Genomic DNA, 15,117 nt, shown 5'->3' with positions numbered 1-15,117 from the left:
ACGGTTGGCGTGGTAGCCCTGGCAGCCGGGGTCATGTCGGATGAGCGTCCTTCGTTTTTTGATGGGCAGAGATCTGCCGCTTTGGTTGAAGAGCCTGAAGGGCGTGACCTCTGATGTGAATGATATGAGCCAAGATATTTCGTTCGTGACTGGGTTGGGCCCAAGGCGGGACGGTCGAGCAAGGACAGGCTTCTGTCCTGTCTGTGCGAAGACCTCATCTTCAACGAGTGTGGCTGGGTCCAGGACGTCCCCGCCAATGCTGTGTAGTTTTGTTGGGCATCGCGGCACAACGTATGTGTGCCACTTGATAGGCGTCTCGACTTGGTGGGCGCCGAGGCATTCCGCCAGCTTTGCCTTACTTGTAAGTAGTCTTTCCTGTATTTGCTTGTTTCGCGGCTTCAGAGAGTAACCTGTGCTGATATGGTAGACGTGGGGAAGGTCCGCTAGCCCCAGGCCAACGGCCTTACAGACGATCTGTCGTACGGCGAACGGTGCGATCTTCCGAGCGGCCGCTAAGCTTTCTTCCGGGACGCGGGCAAAGATGCGGAGGTCCTCCTTCGGCTGCGCCTGCGGCTGATCCTCGGCGGGGAGTGTGGCCTTCGGGCGGGCAGAGCTCTGGCAGCTCTGGCCGCTCCGGGTCGCCGCAGTGGTGTTGCCCGCCATCGGTGCGACGACAGCCGCCCAACTCCGGGCCGCTATTGGGCTTGTCTCGTGATTGATCAGTCTCTTGAGGGTTTGAATGACATAGGCAGTGGCTTCTTTCGCGATCTGCTTTCTAGAACCGTCAAAGCTGGCGACAACGCTGTCGACGGACCGTGCAATGGTCAGAAAGACGTCTTTCCGTGCCTCGTACTGTCTAGCTTCTTCTGCAAGGGCTGTCAAGACGGACCCTGTGGCAGATCCGCTCGGAGCAGATGCGGTAGAGGCTGCGGGCCCCTCGGCCGAGGTAGGGGCGTCGGTGGTGGCATCAAGCTGGCTTCCCGTTAGGCTGGGCCGGGTCGGCTGTGCCTCGGCGTCGCGGCGTCGCTTAGCTCTTGAGGTGGGGTTCGGCTCCGGAGGTGTCCCGGAGCCTGGTTCGGGGTCGGCTTGGTCGGCCGACATCAGTCCGGTGCCCGACGGCGGCTGTGAGGCCATCGCGGATGCGGGCTCCGGCAAGGGGAGGTGAAGAGTTTTCGGCTGTTAGTAATTTGGTGGTAGGCTCACTCATTCACTAACAGCAGATGCCAAGAAAAATTAGGCGAGAGGGAAGTTGGGTGTGGGGCTTGTGACTCGAGTCTTGCTCGCTCCTTGATTCTGCCTGACCAACTTGCTTCAGCAATTAGGCAGAAGGGTGGTAGGGGTGACAGAGCTGAGGCACTGGCAACGGAAGGGTTGAAAGGGATGAGTCAGTTGAGAAGATTGAGAGTTTCAAAAAGTTGGATGGGCTGAAAGTTGTGAAAAAAAAGTGAAATGGTTGAATGGGCGGAACGTATGACATTGATTAGATTGGGTTGAAGTGGAGTGAAATGCATTTCACTTTGTAGAGAGGGGTGCGGAACTTTCGCAGACTTCAGATAGACGAAAGAAAAGATACAACGGTGGAAAGTGATGAAAAAGTTGGGTAAAACCAAATAGGTGCTGCTTGAATCCGAGCAGTAGGCGGAGAGCATGTGAACGCCACCCTTCCCGCGCGCATATAAGAGGTGTAAATGAGTGGGAACGGTGGAAAGATTGGGAAGGTTGAAACTGGTGATTAGAGAAAAGTGAAAGTGGTAATAGAGCTGAAAGTGATTGGAAGGTCCGATAGAACGGAAAGGTCGAAAATGGTGTGTGTCTGAAAAGACTCAGAGAGTGAAATGAATGGGTGAGATAAGGGAAACCGTCGCAATAAGTGAGAGGAGTACAAGTGTGGGAAAGAGCAAAAAGAGTAAAATAGGCATCACGGCTGGAATGAGCTGGAAAAAGTGAAATAGGTGAGGTAGTTGAAATGAGTGAAATGGGCTGAATAGTCAGACAGAACAAACAATGAAGATAAAGTGAAAAACGACTGACAAATGCAGAGTAGAGTGTTGCTGAAATGTTCTCCCTAGTTGAGCATGTGAAGTCGCAGAAACAGAGTGGAAAGAAGTAATTATGCACAGTAGCTGGAAAAACGTGAAGTGACGGAAGTGGAGAAAAAGAGTGAAATGGATGTATTAACCGAAAGAAGCAGACCGAGAGAAACAGAGCGAAAAGAGTGAGATGGGCGCAATAGTCAGAGTGATCAAAAGGTGATGACACAGTGAGATTAACGAGATCAAAAGTTTTTGTTAAAGTTGAGCCACACCAAAACTCCCCTCGGCGCGTAACTTGCAGAAGACCAGACTAACTTAGGCTCAGCTGGCAAGGATCACTGCATCCATCACGTCAATCTACAGAGTCGATGATAGGATGGAACCCAGTTCCAGTTGGTCCGGCACTTGGTCGAAATATCTCTGTTGGTTGATACGTATCTCGTGTTGGAACGGTCAGGTCGCAAGAGACCAACCTCCTTTTTGCGGCACAGTCGGTTCTTGTCTGAGGCCTCCTGCGGGTAGGTTGTAATTATGGCTTGAAATGGATGGATGAGTCTATGAGAGGTGTTGGCGACCAGTTATGAGGCCTAGTATCCCCAAAATAAGAAAGGCGTTGAAGGGTTGGGGTTTGAAGCGAGGCGGAAGAGGGTTGTGCAAGGTATACATGCTATGAGGGCTGTGTGTACTAATTCATGTCATCTACACTTTTGCGTTGGGGAAAACTGTGATGACGTTACAGGTACGAGGAACCATCACTGGCAGTTAAGATTTTCTCATCAGTACCGCAAAAGAAGATCCTATGTGAGCACCCAGCACTACTTGGAATCCCTCTTGCATCCCGACCCATGAATCAAGTGGCAGTAGTGTGGATGCTTAGCGTCAGTACAACCGCCGGACACGGCGCAGGGTGAATCGGTCGAGACGGTCGGGATTTGTGGGGATCGTTATTATGGGGATGTTCGGCGCCGCTCCTGGATCAACCGGTGCACGTGCAGTCGCTGTGACCACTGCCAAGGGATCCATTATTTCCAGATGGACCCCATTTCTCTAGGTCACGTTTCTCATAGCACCGGCAAGTTATGTTTTAAGGATTTGTTAATGTCTAAATGCAATGCTAGACTACCGAGATCCCAAACCGAACAGATAGGAAATAAAAGCAAAAGGTAGTAGATAAACGCCAAGAACTCACAACGCTCGTATCATATTTTTTGGGTCGAGAACATTAGACCAGGTTGAGAAGAGAAACTCAACCCACCACGTGAGGAATACCCCTCTTCCACTTGAGTTCCTTACCGTGCTTACTCTTGTGGTGCCTCGACACATTGTCCCGCCTCCCCTGGTGTTCGCACCCCTGGTGCGGGCACTGGCGGATCTCGGAGCGCACGTTGTTCTTCTCGGCGACGTCCTTGTGGCGCGCCTGCATGTGCCGCTCTAGGTCCCGCACTTGAGCGAACTTGTGCTCGTGGCGGTGCTCGGCGCGGCAGATGGTGCAGACGAGGGCCTTGCGGTGGACGCGCTGGTGCTGCTTCAGCTGGGCCTCCTTGGCGAAGGTCTTTGTGCAGCCGTCGGTGGTGCAGCTGTATGGGTGGGAGGAGCTGGAAGGGGCGCTTGCGTTGTCTGATCCGGGGGAGGAGGTAGTTGTGTCGAGGGGCGAGCCGTCGGTGCTTGCCGGGAACATGGAGAATGAGTCGGTTTCGGGGAAGAAGTCGAGGACAGGCTCGAAAGGGGAGGTGTTCGTGCTGCCCAGATAGGAGGAGACCTGGTCGCCCGAGAGGTAGCCAGAGGTGGAGAGGTCGGGCAGAGAGCTGTTAAAGTCAAAGAAATTGGGGCCTAGGCTCTGCGCGACATCGAACTGGACGGCGGGGTCGTTGAAGATTTCCTGAGGAGAGTGGGTGTTTTGGTAAGTTGGTTCCATGGTGGAAGGGTCGAAGGTTGTCATGTCGTAGTCGCCCGTAGCGAGCATGTCCTGCTGCATGAGCATTGCCCAATCGTCGCCCTCGTCCGAAAGCTCAAAGAGCTCGGAGAAAGGCGAGTTCTGATACATGCTGTCGTTCATGGCATCGGGTGCAGCACATACCGGCTGGGCCCCGTAGGGCCAGCCTGTGGTAGTGACCGCCATAACTGCGACTGAGGGGGGGAACCCGGGGTGGTGTGTAGTGTTCTCGCTTGGAAGTCTGCCAACGGTGATCGTTGCAGCAGACAGGTCGTAAAACTCCGTTTCAGGAGTTGCAGGTTGCTGATAATAGGGGTCGTATTGGTAAAGGGTGGTTGACTCGGCGATTTGCTGAGCTAGCTGGTTTACGAATGGTTGCGTTTGTGTGAATTCTTGTGGACGGGCGCTATCAAGTTCAGATGGCCGATCGAGAAGTTTTACGACGTACTCAGGTCCTTGGCCAACCTGGGGGTAAGCGTTAGAGGCAAGTCGCGAGAGATTGTCGACGCGCCGTCGGCGAGCTTACCGGTGCGAATAACCAACATCATCCTCCCCAAATTAGACAGCAACAGACAACAACCGCGTCATTCTATCGTCTGGTCTCCGAATGAAGACCCGATCCAATGACTTGGTAGTGTCCAAAGATGCAATCAGTGCATCATCTTGACACTCAGGGACTGGAGTAAGGAAATCTAGGACGCAAATATCGTCCATGGTTGCAAGCTCCGAAAGCCGGACGCTCGGGAATTCCTCCCAGAGAGAGAGGGACCAAGAAGCAATCATGTCTTCGCGACATTCACCACAAGCACTAAATGCATGGCGGGACTAGGTTTGGGTGTTAGCCTCTCGTCATGAGAGAAGAGTCTTGTATTCAGTCGTTAACTAACCTTGCGAAGTAACAACTGCACAGGTGGGCGTCGGCGTCTTCCGAACGTCAACAGTGGTGGTGGTGGATTTCCTCCATCGTCGGAGCTGCCTCCATCAAAAGGGGAGTCCGTATTCTCGAATTCGACTAGGTTCAGAGTGGAAGGTTTCATATCCATCTCCGAAGCAAAGGCGTCTCCCGTATCGACCAAAGTCGTGACCCGAGGATCAGGAGTCGCCCAAGCATCCAAGTCAAATTCGTCTGACATGTTGTAAAGGCATTGATAGCGATCAGGGTCGCCATCGAAGTCGTGCAAGTCCCAGCGGTCTTGGACCGGTGGATCTGCGTCAGGAGCCATATTGGCGGTGGGGTAGATCGTTGATTCAACTAGAGCATGTTGCAACTGTGGCAGGGGCGTGGGGTGAGCTTGGTAGCTTGAAAGCTTGTATCAATCGGCTGAGTTCAATGCGATCAATGGCAAGGTGGTAAGGGTAAGGTAAGAAGAGGTAGGTAGAGAATGAAGGTATTCGGAGCGGATGAGGAAGAAAGAGAGGTCCAACAGTCGAAATGCGCGAGGGATGCCTGGGGATTTGAAGTCCTCAGTGACTCAGGCCCGCTTCTTCTGAGTGGTTGCCTGTGCTGGTGTCCCAAGGCGCAGCGATTTTGGCCTCAGTGGCCCGTGCGTTGATCGCAGGCAGGGATAGTCAATCTGCGAGACATGCAACGCCGATTAAATGTTAGAACTGCAGCACTTGACACTACGCGATATGCTTCACATGTGAGCTGCAATTTTACTTGAAAATTTAGATAGCTTTGAACTATTTTATATCGCAACTCGATATATCATCGAAGATATCAAACGAGTATATGGTGTTGCTAAATGAAAAGAACTTTGGTTCAGCATCGTAATGGTCAGCATCAATGTACCCATGCGGGCACGACGGGGCTGAACGGTGGGCGGATTTCTCTGGGCGGGTCCATTGGCTCGCTCGCTTGGAGCAAAGCCCCACATGGCGCAAGAAAAGATACTGAGTGACTTGAGGCCGCCGCAACTTTCCCCGTCCATTTCATGCCAATCGCGCCGTTGCCCATTTCTCAACACTGGAAATCAGGGCACATATGATGCAACATCTTCGGTGACCCTTCGTCTGGTCTCAATTGTTGGTCCATTATTGGTCGCCTTACGTTGAGTCAATCGGGCAAGATATCTTTCCTTTGACTGCCGTGGTTTTGGAACCAAATGTCGCATCGTTTGCACCGTCGCAGCCAAAGGTTAACGTCTCATCTCACGATGCCATCCATCCACGCCGACGACATCATAGCTCGTACAGGTTCGCGAATGCCACCGCGGCGCAGCGCAACGATCTGATACGATGTTGCGCTAGCCCGTATTTCAACGCTTTGTTTAGACGCTCCCGAAGTCTCCCCAGATCTTACACTCTTACTATTGACCGCCAAGGCTGGTCTTGTCCAAGAAGCCAATCATCCCAGTCCGGTCTGGGGAAAAACGATAACTATTTCAACGCCATTCGGTCCGATGCGACACTGAATCTGACGTTGTTGTGTCCCGTAAACTGGTTTCCGTCGCAATAAAATATAGGGAGGCGCCGATTGAGTATCAAAGATGGGTGAAGCGCGTCGACTGTCCAGCAATGTCATTGGGCTACCAGGAGTAAAATACTACCCAAAAGGAGACGGATTCGTGCGGTGGTTCAAAAAAGCTGCGTCGAGGGGGAATCGAACCCCCGGCTCCCCGACGCTGCCTGATGGCAACGGAGAATTTTACCACTAAACCATCGACGCTGGTTAAGCTTACTCAGCTTGTGCTCCTTTGGGAGATTTTGCGCGTCTTGTTGTCTGCGTTGTGCTCGGGTGATGTCGAAAATCGCATCTTCTCATGCAAGCCGCGAGCTTCGTGAGCGCAGCCTAGAGGTGTGGTGGAGTGTTTACGAGTGAGGTCGAGATAGACTCGGCAGCGGGGATGGGCCAAACTTTGTTTTGTCAAAGCTCAGCGTCCTTGCCTCCGATCTTGGCGGCTGGGGCCAGGGAACCGACAACAGACAATGATGACGTCTACACCGAGAAGTGGAGAATTTCCGGAGTGGTACACGGGCGGCTGGGGAAACAGTCTGGCCCCGGATCCGAAGGCTACGGTTCGACCGACGCCGACGGACACATCGTCGACCTCTCACGTAATGAGGTTTCATCCGGAGATAGGAACTTGCGGTGCTCGGGGTCCTTCGGGCTCCTTTGGCAACAAGGGCATGACGAACGGGAAATGACGAACTACATACTCCCTAAAGCGAACACCACCGTCGAAAGCGAGACCGAGCTGCGAGTCGAATTACGGGTTGAACCGAGACCGAAGTTGATGCCGTAATCCACAAACCTCTCGACACTGCAATATCTTGTATCCGTAAAGACGCGGGAATCGTGAGCACATGAGCGGTTTTCGATGCGGCTTCTGCACCGGAGCCTTCGGTCGCTTCTTTTTGTGATGCGATGTCAGGGGAGCTTGGTCAGCTTCAATTACCTCTACTGAAGGGTCGCGGCTTAGTTGGTTAAGGGGGCAGTCGCGAGAGGATCTTGAGCCGAGTTTCCCCTTTTCTCGGCGCAGCAAAGTTCTGAATGATGGCAGTCTATATCGCTCTATATAAGGCAACATACAGCAATCCTCGACACCTCTCAGTTAATCTACGAAACACTCGATCGTCTCAAGAGCCCCTATCTTCACACGCTTCACCGTCAATTACACCCCAGCATGAGGCATACGAAAGCTTATATGCTCGCTGCAGCAGCCGTTTCAGCATCCACCTGCTCTGCTGAGACGAACACCGGAGATCGAGTCATCCAACTTGGCAAGGACTTCTACAATGGCACGACCAAGGTTCAATTCACCACAGAAGCTCTCGGTGAAGCAGACTTCTTCAAGATCGACCCGGGCCCAAACGCGACTACCTTTGACTCGTACGTCATCAGACCCTACGTGCAGCTTACCTCCCTGCTGCCTCCTGCCATACAAGTCACTGATACGAGTACCCCACAGGTGGTACTTTGACGCCATGAACCCTTCGACCAACGAGACCGTCGTCTTCAACTTTGAGATCCAGAGACCGACCGACAACGGCGCGGATGTCGGCACCACGCAGTATCACGTATCCCTGTTCGGATCCTTTGCGAACGGCACGGCCTTTAGCTACGGAGTCAACTCCGAGTACGCCAACATCACCGAGAGGGCGGACAAGAGCATGCGCGTCGACTTTTTCGGCGGCAGCGAGGTCAGCTGGTCGGGCTCGAGCTTGCTGCAGCCGAGGCCGGTGTATAACGTCACCATCAACTCCCCCGAGACCGGTATTTATGGAAGTCTCATCTTGCGAGGCAACGTGAGTACACGTCTCCTATCAAAGTGTATGGCCCAGAGACTGACATACTGACTGTTTCCAGACCGTCGCCCCCCACTACACCTGCGGCACTGACGCAGCCGGCGTAAACGAGAAAAATGTCGAAGGCGTAGCCTGGGCTAACGCCCTCCCCGACGCCGAAGCCACAGTCGACCTCATACTCGGGGACACGACCATGTCCTTCGCCGGCTACGGCTACCACGATAAGACCTGGGTCGACCGCCCCTTCCAGGAAGCAATCCAGGCCGCCTTTTGGGGCCACGCCCGTCTTGGACCCTACGCCGTCGTCTGGTGGCACTCGCACGCCCAGGACGGCACCGAGATTAGCTCCGAGTACCTCGCGACCTATGAAAATGGCCACGTGATTGCTTCAAGATGCGTTGACCGCGCGAATAATACGCTGGGATGGGGTGAGGGGCAGATTTGGCCGCTTGTGCCTGGTACGCCTGCGCCTGCTGGGATGATTATGCGATGGGATTTGGGGGACGCTGGGGTGTTTGTGGCGAATATTACGAGCAAGGATATTTTTGTCACGATTCCTTTTTGGCAGGCTGGGAGAGGGCCTGTTTCTGGGGGGTTTGTTGGAGGGGAGCAGTATACGGATGAAACTGGGCTGTGGTCTCTCAATCAGCTTCCCAAGTTGTAGTAAGGTTGGTCTCATATTGTCTATACTTCCAACCAGTGCACTTACATCTTCTGATAAATACCATATGAATTCATATTGCAAAGCATAAGTAGCAATGTCTCAAGTCGGCGTTTCTGGGTGTCCAAAAGGTGAGACGTGAGTGAATGTGTACTGGCTTGTATATGAGGCATGGGACTTCAGACAAATTTATTGTCGTGAAATCCTAGGTTTGACTATATAGACTATGTCCATTAAGGATCACGATAAATTTTTATTGTAAGTATAATGTAGTCCTGTAGTGAAGTTTTCTCGTGACTAAACTCGACTTCTGATTTGGTGGTTCACCAATATTCAACACCGATACAATTCATCCGAAATAACCTGTTAGAGGCTTTTTGAATATGCCCCATCACTCTTGGAATGTTATCGATAATGAAATAGATGCATCAGGATCTGCTTAGTCTGGACCTTGGCAACTTTCATCCACGTGACAGGCAACTCAAGCCACGAAGTCTTCTCCAGAACAGCTGACAAAATGCCCTTACACAGCGGATTGCTTCGACAACAAACAACCCAATTCATTCCAACCGCCACAACCACCACCGGTCTTCATGTAATTGGACCAATCAGTGCATGCCATCTCCCCAGGAGTGAGGAGCGCCCATTCGGGAGCTACAACTGGGGGAGAGTGCGTGAGTTTGAGCAAGATACTTGCATCCGCGCTAGCGCCCGCCGTTTCCCCGCCCCCGCCATCAACCAGCTCTGATTCGCTGGCCAAACAAGGGGACCATTCCCGTCTTGAGCCTCTCGCCCAACTTCAAGTCAGCCAAATGACCGTTTTCCACGAAGGAAACATCTGGGCCGCCTTTTTGGCTCTTTGGTAATCTCACTCAAGGCCCAGCCAGATGCTCGCTAGACTCAGGTACCTTGCCTGAGTGAAGATAAACTTGCTCAATTGGTGCCCTCCATTGGTCTACTTTCCCGTTGCGGAACTGCTCGCCTCTCGGTCTTTGAGTCCGAAGCTTTTGTGTTTTCTATTCCCTGTCGCCATGAGGACAGCCCGAGGCCTCGAGATGCTGCTGTTGTTTTACAGTATATCCGCCAGCGGGATATTTCCCATAAGGCCGCACCACAGGGCAGCGCCGTAAGAAGTCTAGCCCGCTCTCATTGTGGCGTGTGAGGGAGTTTCCTTCGCGCGGAAGCTGGCCTACCTTAGCCTACCTGCCACGATGCTTACAGCTCAAATCCCTGTCTACGTGACATCCCAAAGGTAAGGATAAGCTACCCATTTAAGGTATGCTGCTGGTCTTGCGTGCGGAGGTCGATTTGTTTATATAAATGCTTGCCTCGCAGAACGTTGCCTGTGATGTCCCCAACCATCCTCCTCTTCATCTTCTTGGCAGTACGTCCCCGTAGTTGATACCTCCCTTGGACCCGCTGTACAAAGTCAGAACCTCTGTCGATCTCAGACCACTTGCAATCATGGCCCCCAAGACCCTCCTCCTCGCCCTCGGCGCCGCAAACTTTGCCTCTGCTCATTTTGGTCTCGCGTACCCCTCATGGCGCGCCGATACCCTCAGCGGAACGAACCTGACGGGTTACTCGCAGTGGACCTACCCATGTAATGCCTTCCCCCCAAATATCTGCCTCTCACTCACTCTCGGCTTCATCTCCCCCCTTGTAAGATGAGTGCGATAAGTGACAAAAGCTGACTTCCTCAATAGGTGCCGGCGTCCCCTACGGAAGAGGCAACGTCACAGACTGGCCCCTCGACGGCGGCTCCATTGAGCTCGACCTGCATCACGACTGGACCTACGTCTTCATCAACCTCGGTCTCGAGTCCGGCGGCAATGTCACGACGCACAACATCACCCTCACCCCGCAGTTCTGGAACGCCACCGGCTCCGGCACCCTCTGCGTTGAGAAGCTTGCGCTGCCGACGCCTGCGAAGGATGGTCAGAGGGGAAGTATTCAGGTCGTGACTGTCGGCGAGTCTGGGTCTGGACTCTACAACGTATGTTTACTACTCCCTTGCTGCATCAAGTACTTTGAAGGTCCCTTTGTAGGAACGATTAAGTAGAGGGCGTAATGCTAACGCGATAGATGATGTAGTGCGCTGACATCCGCTTCACTTCAAACGCCACCACCCTCCCCTCGGACCAGTGCAAGACCGAGGGCGTGACGGTTCACACCATCCAGGAGCAGAGCGCCAACGGAACCAACAGCACCAGCGGGAACAGCACCAGCAACTCCACCACCGGTGGCGGTTCCAGCGGCGCGGCGGGTAGCGGAGCCCATATGCTCGCCCTCTCATCAGTCGTTGGACTCAGCATGGCTTTCGTCTTCGGTATGAGCTTGTAAGACTATGTACTGGCCACGGAGAACGACACGAGCAGGTGAGGGTACTGCCTTCATCAGACATACATCACGGTCAAGGGACAGCATGAGATATGCGTTTGTGCTTCTAATGTACATGAATGCTTGATACCAGTTCATCCTCTGGATGACCGATATGATAATGAAAAGGAAATTTCTCAAAAAATGCGATGCTCAGATACATGTGTGTGTATATATGAGATGCGAACCAATGTGACCAAATGCAATGCGACCTGACCTGCGTCAATGTTACTGAACGAGGCCGGCATGAATTCCGAAAACCAACTAAAAAGCACTTACTCAAAACCGTGCATGCTACTTTCTCAACATCAGTGGTATCTCTCGCAAACATCATGCAGCTTCATGCGCGCACTGCCGGGGCAGTGACGTCTATCTCAATCCAAACGACAACGTATAATCCAGATTAAATCCATGCCAAAACATAAGAAAAAAGGTATTGGTGAGCGGGCCCGATCACCTCTTCGCGAGAGCTTGCTGTTCCATGACATAGAGCTCTCTCACGACGCGGGCCATGGTGATGCGCTGTGCCGGCGCCGGTATCAACATATCAGAAACAAGCCGCTCAAGCTTGTCGCGCGGGTACAGCTTCTCCCTTGCCACCGCAACCTCGCTCAGCCATTTGTACATTTGATCCACAGCAGGGCAAGGCTGAGCGGGACCCCTCTGCTGCGGGTTTGGCGGGGGCGGGGGCCGATTCACATCGGCAATCATCCAGTACAGCGCCGTCTGCTTAGCCTGCTTCCGCGAGCGCGCGTCCGGGAAGGGGATCTTTCCGAGAACGTAGAGCATCGTCACGCCGAGCGCCCAAACATCCGACGGCGGGCCGCGGAGCTTCTTGCCGATGAACTCGGGCGGGATGTAGTACGGCGTGCCACCCGTCGTCACGGGCCCGCTGGTGTGCGTCGACAGGCCGAAGTCACAAAGCACGGCGCCGCGGGAGGGCGAGTAGAGGATATTGGCAGGCTTGATGTCGTTGTGGACGAGGTTCTTGCTGTGAAGGTAGTGCAGGGCGCCGCTGATGTCGCGCGCGATGGCGAAAGCGTCGGCGCGGTCGCCGAGGAAGCTGTGGTCCAGCTGGGATCGCCAGACTCCCTTTGCGCTGAGGTCCTTTGCGTCAACGTGCTCCATGTAGAGGGAAAGGTAGCGGGCGTCGCCGCCGTAGAGCTTGACGATGGACTCGTGGCGGAGGTCGTCTTGGGACTGGTACTCGCGGAGCCACATGTCGGCCTGCCGGATCACGTTGCGCTCGTTGTTGTCCTGGGGCTTTGAAGCAGTGTTGGCGTTCGCGTTGGCGGTGCGGGTCTTTAGGACTTTGACGGTGACGATGCCGTCTGGGACGTTGGAGTGCTCTGCGGTGAAGACGGAGGAGAGCGCGGTGGAGGCGATTTGGTCGCGCTTGGAGACTGTGTACTCGTCGATCTCGCAGCCGCCGGGGATGACAACCGTTTCGTCCTTTTGCATGTCCAGTAGGGCGTGGCCGTTTGTTGCTACCAGCTCTCTGCCCTTGGCTTCTGTGGGCAGGGGGAATACGAGGGGTTGTGCTTGTGGTCTGAGGAACATGATAACGCCGTCTTCCTTCTCCTTCTTCACTATGCCAGCCTCCTCTATCGTACGAGCCTTCTTCTCGGACCGTAGCTCGCCATCGTCGGCGGTGAACGACCGCTTCCCAGAGGCGTTGAGGGCGTCTGAGTTTGAGCTCGAGGGCAGTTCGTCTTTGATGTCCGAATCAGCATGTTTGAAGTAGGCCGGTCGCTTCTCCAAGATCCTGAAATCAAGCACTTCGACATCGCGGACGTTTATCCTCCATGTGCCTGGTGACAGCGCCTTGGGGGCTCCCGGATTGACTCCCCAGCTGGCGCAATAACCGGGGCCGTCAGAGATCCTCGTTAATGAGATGGGCACCTCGGATCTGTTCAGCAGGATCTGGTTATCGCTCGTCGGATCATAGTAGAGCTCGCACCACAGCGGTGGGCGGGGTGTGTTATCATCCAACCGCTCCGGCGGAATGCGCACAGAGAACTTGATGTCCCGGGACGTCTGGGAGACGGCGAGCACCTTGTGCTGAGGTTCCTGCTCAGAGGCAACCTCAGCGCGGAGGGCGAGCCACTGGCAGTTGTAGTTGCCCGGGCTCACCGAGCGGCTCCGGGTGAGGGGTCGGACGAGGATGCGGATGCCCTGCTTGTGGTGATGCTCCTCGACCCTCAGCTTGTCGAGCGGCACGGGGTCGCCCGAGATGAGGTCAAAGGGTTCCTCTACGCGAATGTTTCTCATGCGGGCATCGATTTCAGATTGAGAGAATGGTTCTGTCTTTTCTTCCGACGGCTCCTCGGAGCCGCGGACCCGGCGGTCTCCCATCAAGCGAGGGAAGGGATGACGATGTTGCCTAGCCTCCCGTGGCCCATGCGTGGTTCGACTTGCGATGACGGCTCGGCAGCCACGGATACCTTACGGGGAGATGGACTCTGGAACGGCGCCAGGCACTCCTGACGGCGGGTCGTGTGGTGGGAGGTGTGAGTCGTCGTTGTCGTCGCAGTGGCAATGAGGTGAGTGAGTCTGGCCGGGATGGGTTGGCTTGGACACGTAAGGTTGGTGTGAGGTAAGATGTCGTCTATCCTGGTATGGCCAGGCAGACAGGCGAGTTGAGTGAGAGTGAGACGGTGCGCGGCAGGGTGAGCGTGGTTAGATCTTTTGCGATGAGCAGGGTTTAGAGTGCAGCGGTCTGTAGGTTGGCCGAGGCGTGATTTATGAATGGGGAAAAGGGAAAAGGAACAGGAGGAGAGAAACAGTTTCTCTGCCAGGTACAGATGCAGGAACAGCACGGCATTAATGTGACTCCTGAGCACTGCCAACAAGCTGTTTTGTTGGAGTGTTGGAGAAGGGCAGACGGACAGAACTCGACGTCAGATGAACAAATGGACAGATGAGCCAAATGTCAACTGGAGAGCAGACGACGGCGGGGAACGGGATAAACGGGGAGTGAATGGGGTTGAGCTGACTTGATCTGACGGGGGGAGGGACCTTGGGACCTTATGGGAGGGCCTGCTGATGGAGTCTCAGCCTCAAGTAGTTTATCGGTCGACCAGCAGGGCAAAGATACTAATTGTAAGATTACGCTGCTCTAGCAGCAACTTGAGTGTTTGAGTGAGATTCGCTCAGCATCAGCACATTCAGCAATATCTTTGTGTGTGGCCGCAACTAGGGACGAAACATACGCACTGAGTATGGAAGATGAGTTTGGAACGCGCGCATATCCCTAGGTTTAAAGAGTCATCGAACCCTGTGGAACGAGACTGGTGCCTGGGGCCGGTTGGCCTTGGTCTTGGAGAAGAGGTGAGGGGAAGAGGGAAATCGACTGAAATGATGGGCTGGCCGGGCTAGGTACAGGGCTTCCAACCGAGCATGGCGCTGGAGGCCCAGAGGGGAGAGATCTTTCTCATTTGAGATCTGACACGGCGTCAGCCCTGGTCTGCAGAGGGGCAAAGGTATCCCATCGGCAGATGTAGCGTAGAAAGTGACTTTGCCTTCGAACGACAGCGCTTCGTCGCTCATCAAGCCAAATCGGAACGTTGACTATCTCTCAGCCACAACAGCGCCTCTCATTCAACGGTCCGAACGGCGCACGCTGTACTGAGTAGAAGGTGAGAAGATCATTGTGAGTGAGACGACAGTCTGCAGGTCTCGCAGTGCCCGCCAGGCCTCTGACAGTTGACCATAACCTGACGCAATGAGGATGAACGGGACAAAGTCACTTGACCTGTCCGTATTCACGCGTCAAGGCGAATGAGATGAGAACTGGAGAAACAGAGACAGCCTTCCGGCCGTGACTGGGACAGGTGCGGAAGAGGTTTCTTATGAAGCAGTTT

General features: G+C 54.1%; 5 protein-coding genes and 1 non-coding gene across 6 annotated transcripts; 2 read left to right on the top strand and 4 right to left on the bottom strand.

Moving 5' to 3' along the window:
* Positions 1–1,170: 1,170 nt before the first annotated feature.
* Positions 1,171–2,411, bottom strand: BDZ83DRAFT_643475 (uncharacterized protein). The gene is made up of 2 exons (XM_060509677.1): positions 2,359–2,411; positions 1,171–2,293 (listed from the first exon to the last, which is right to left on the bottom strand). Exons 1-2 carry the CDS (start codon positions 2,379–2,381, stop codon positions 1,513–1,515), a joined length of 804 nt encoding a protein of 267 aa, XP_060357882.1. The 5' UTR covers positions 2,382–2,411; the 3' UTR covers positions 1,171–1,512.
* An 868-nt stretch (positions 2,412–3,279) lies between these two features.
* On the bottom strand, positions 3,280–5,373 carry BDZ83DRAFT_736043 (uncharacterized protein; the record flags this gene model as incomplete). The annotated part of the gene is made up of 2 exons (XM_060512982.1): positions 4,854–5,373; positions 3,280–4,326 (listed from the first exon to the last, which is right to left on the bottom strand). The coding sequence occupies exons 1-2, from the start codon at positions 5,187–5,189 to the stop codon at positions 3,280–3,282; spliced, it is 1,383 nt and encodes a 460-aa protein (XP_060357881.1). The 5' UTR covers positions 5,190–5,373.
* A 1,180-nt stretch (positions 5,374–6,553) lies between these two features.
* On the bottom strand, positions 6,554–6,634 carry BDZ83DRAFT_t316. The gene has a single exon. It is a non-coding gene; the product is annotated as a tRNA-Gly (tRNA).
* A 979-nt stretch (positions 6,635–7,613) lies between these two features.
* Positions 7,614–8,878, top strand: BDZ83DRAFT_724707 (uncharacterized protein; the record flags this gene model as incomplete). Its single annotated transcript, XM_060512688.1, has 3 exons — positions 7,614–7,798; positions 7,878–8,214; positions 8,276–8,878. 3 exons carry the CDS (start codon positions 7,614–7,616, stop codon positions 8,876–8,878), a joined length of 1,125 nt encoding a protein of 374 aa, XP_060357880.1.
* A 1,278-nt stretch (positions 8,879–10,156) lies between these two features.
* BDZ83DRAFT_643466 (uncharacterized protein) lies at positions 10,157–11,387 on the top strand. Its single transcript, XM_060509676.1, has 3 exons — positions 10,157–10,478; positions 10,582–10,871; positions 10,970–11,387. Exons 1-3 carry the CDS (start codon positions 10,340–10,342, stop codon positions 11,216–11,218), a joined length of 678 nt encoding a protein of 225 aa, XP_060357879.1. The 5' UTR covers positions 10,157–10,339; the 3' UTR covers positions 11,219–11,387.
* Positions 11,388–11,707: 320 nt separating this feature from the next.
* BDZ83DRAFT_758370 (kinase-like domain-containing protein) lies at positions 11,708–13,609 on the bottom strand (the record flags this gene model as incomplete). The annotated part of the gene is made up of 1 exon (XM_060515023.1): positions 11,708–13,609. The coding sequence occupies one exon, from the start codon at positions 13,607–13,609 to the stop codon at positions 11,708–11,710; it is 1,902 nt and encodes a 633-aa protein (XP_060357878.1).
* Between the last annotated feature and the right edge of the window lie 1,508 nt (positions 13,610–15,117).

Source organism: Colletotrichum acutatum (assembly GCF_030867785.1).
Source record: "Colletotrichum acutatum strain CBS 112980 chromosome Unknown BDZ83scaffold_223, whole genome shotgun sequence".
NCBI classification, from domain to species: domain Eukaryota; kingdom Fungi; phylum Ascomycota; class Sordariomycetes; order Glomerellales; family Glomerellaceae; genus Colletotrichum; species Colletotrichum acutatum.
Note: the sequence above shows the minus strand (reverse complement) of the source record. Positions and strands in the feature narration are given on the sequence as shown.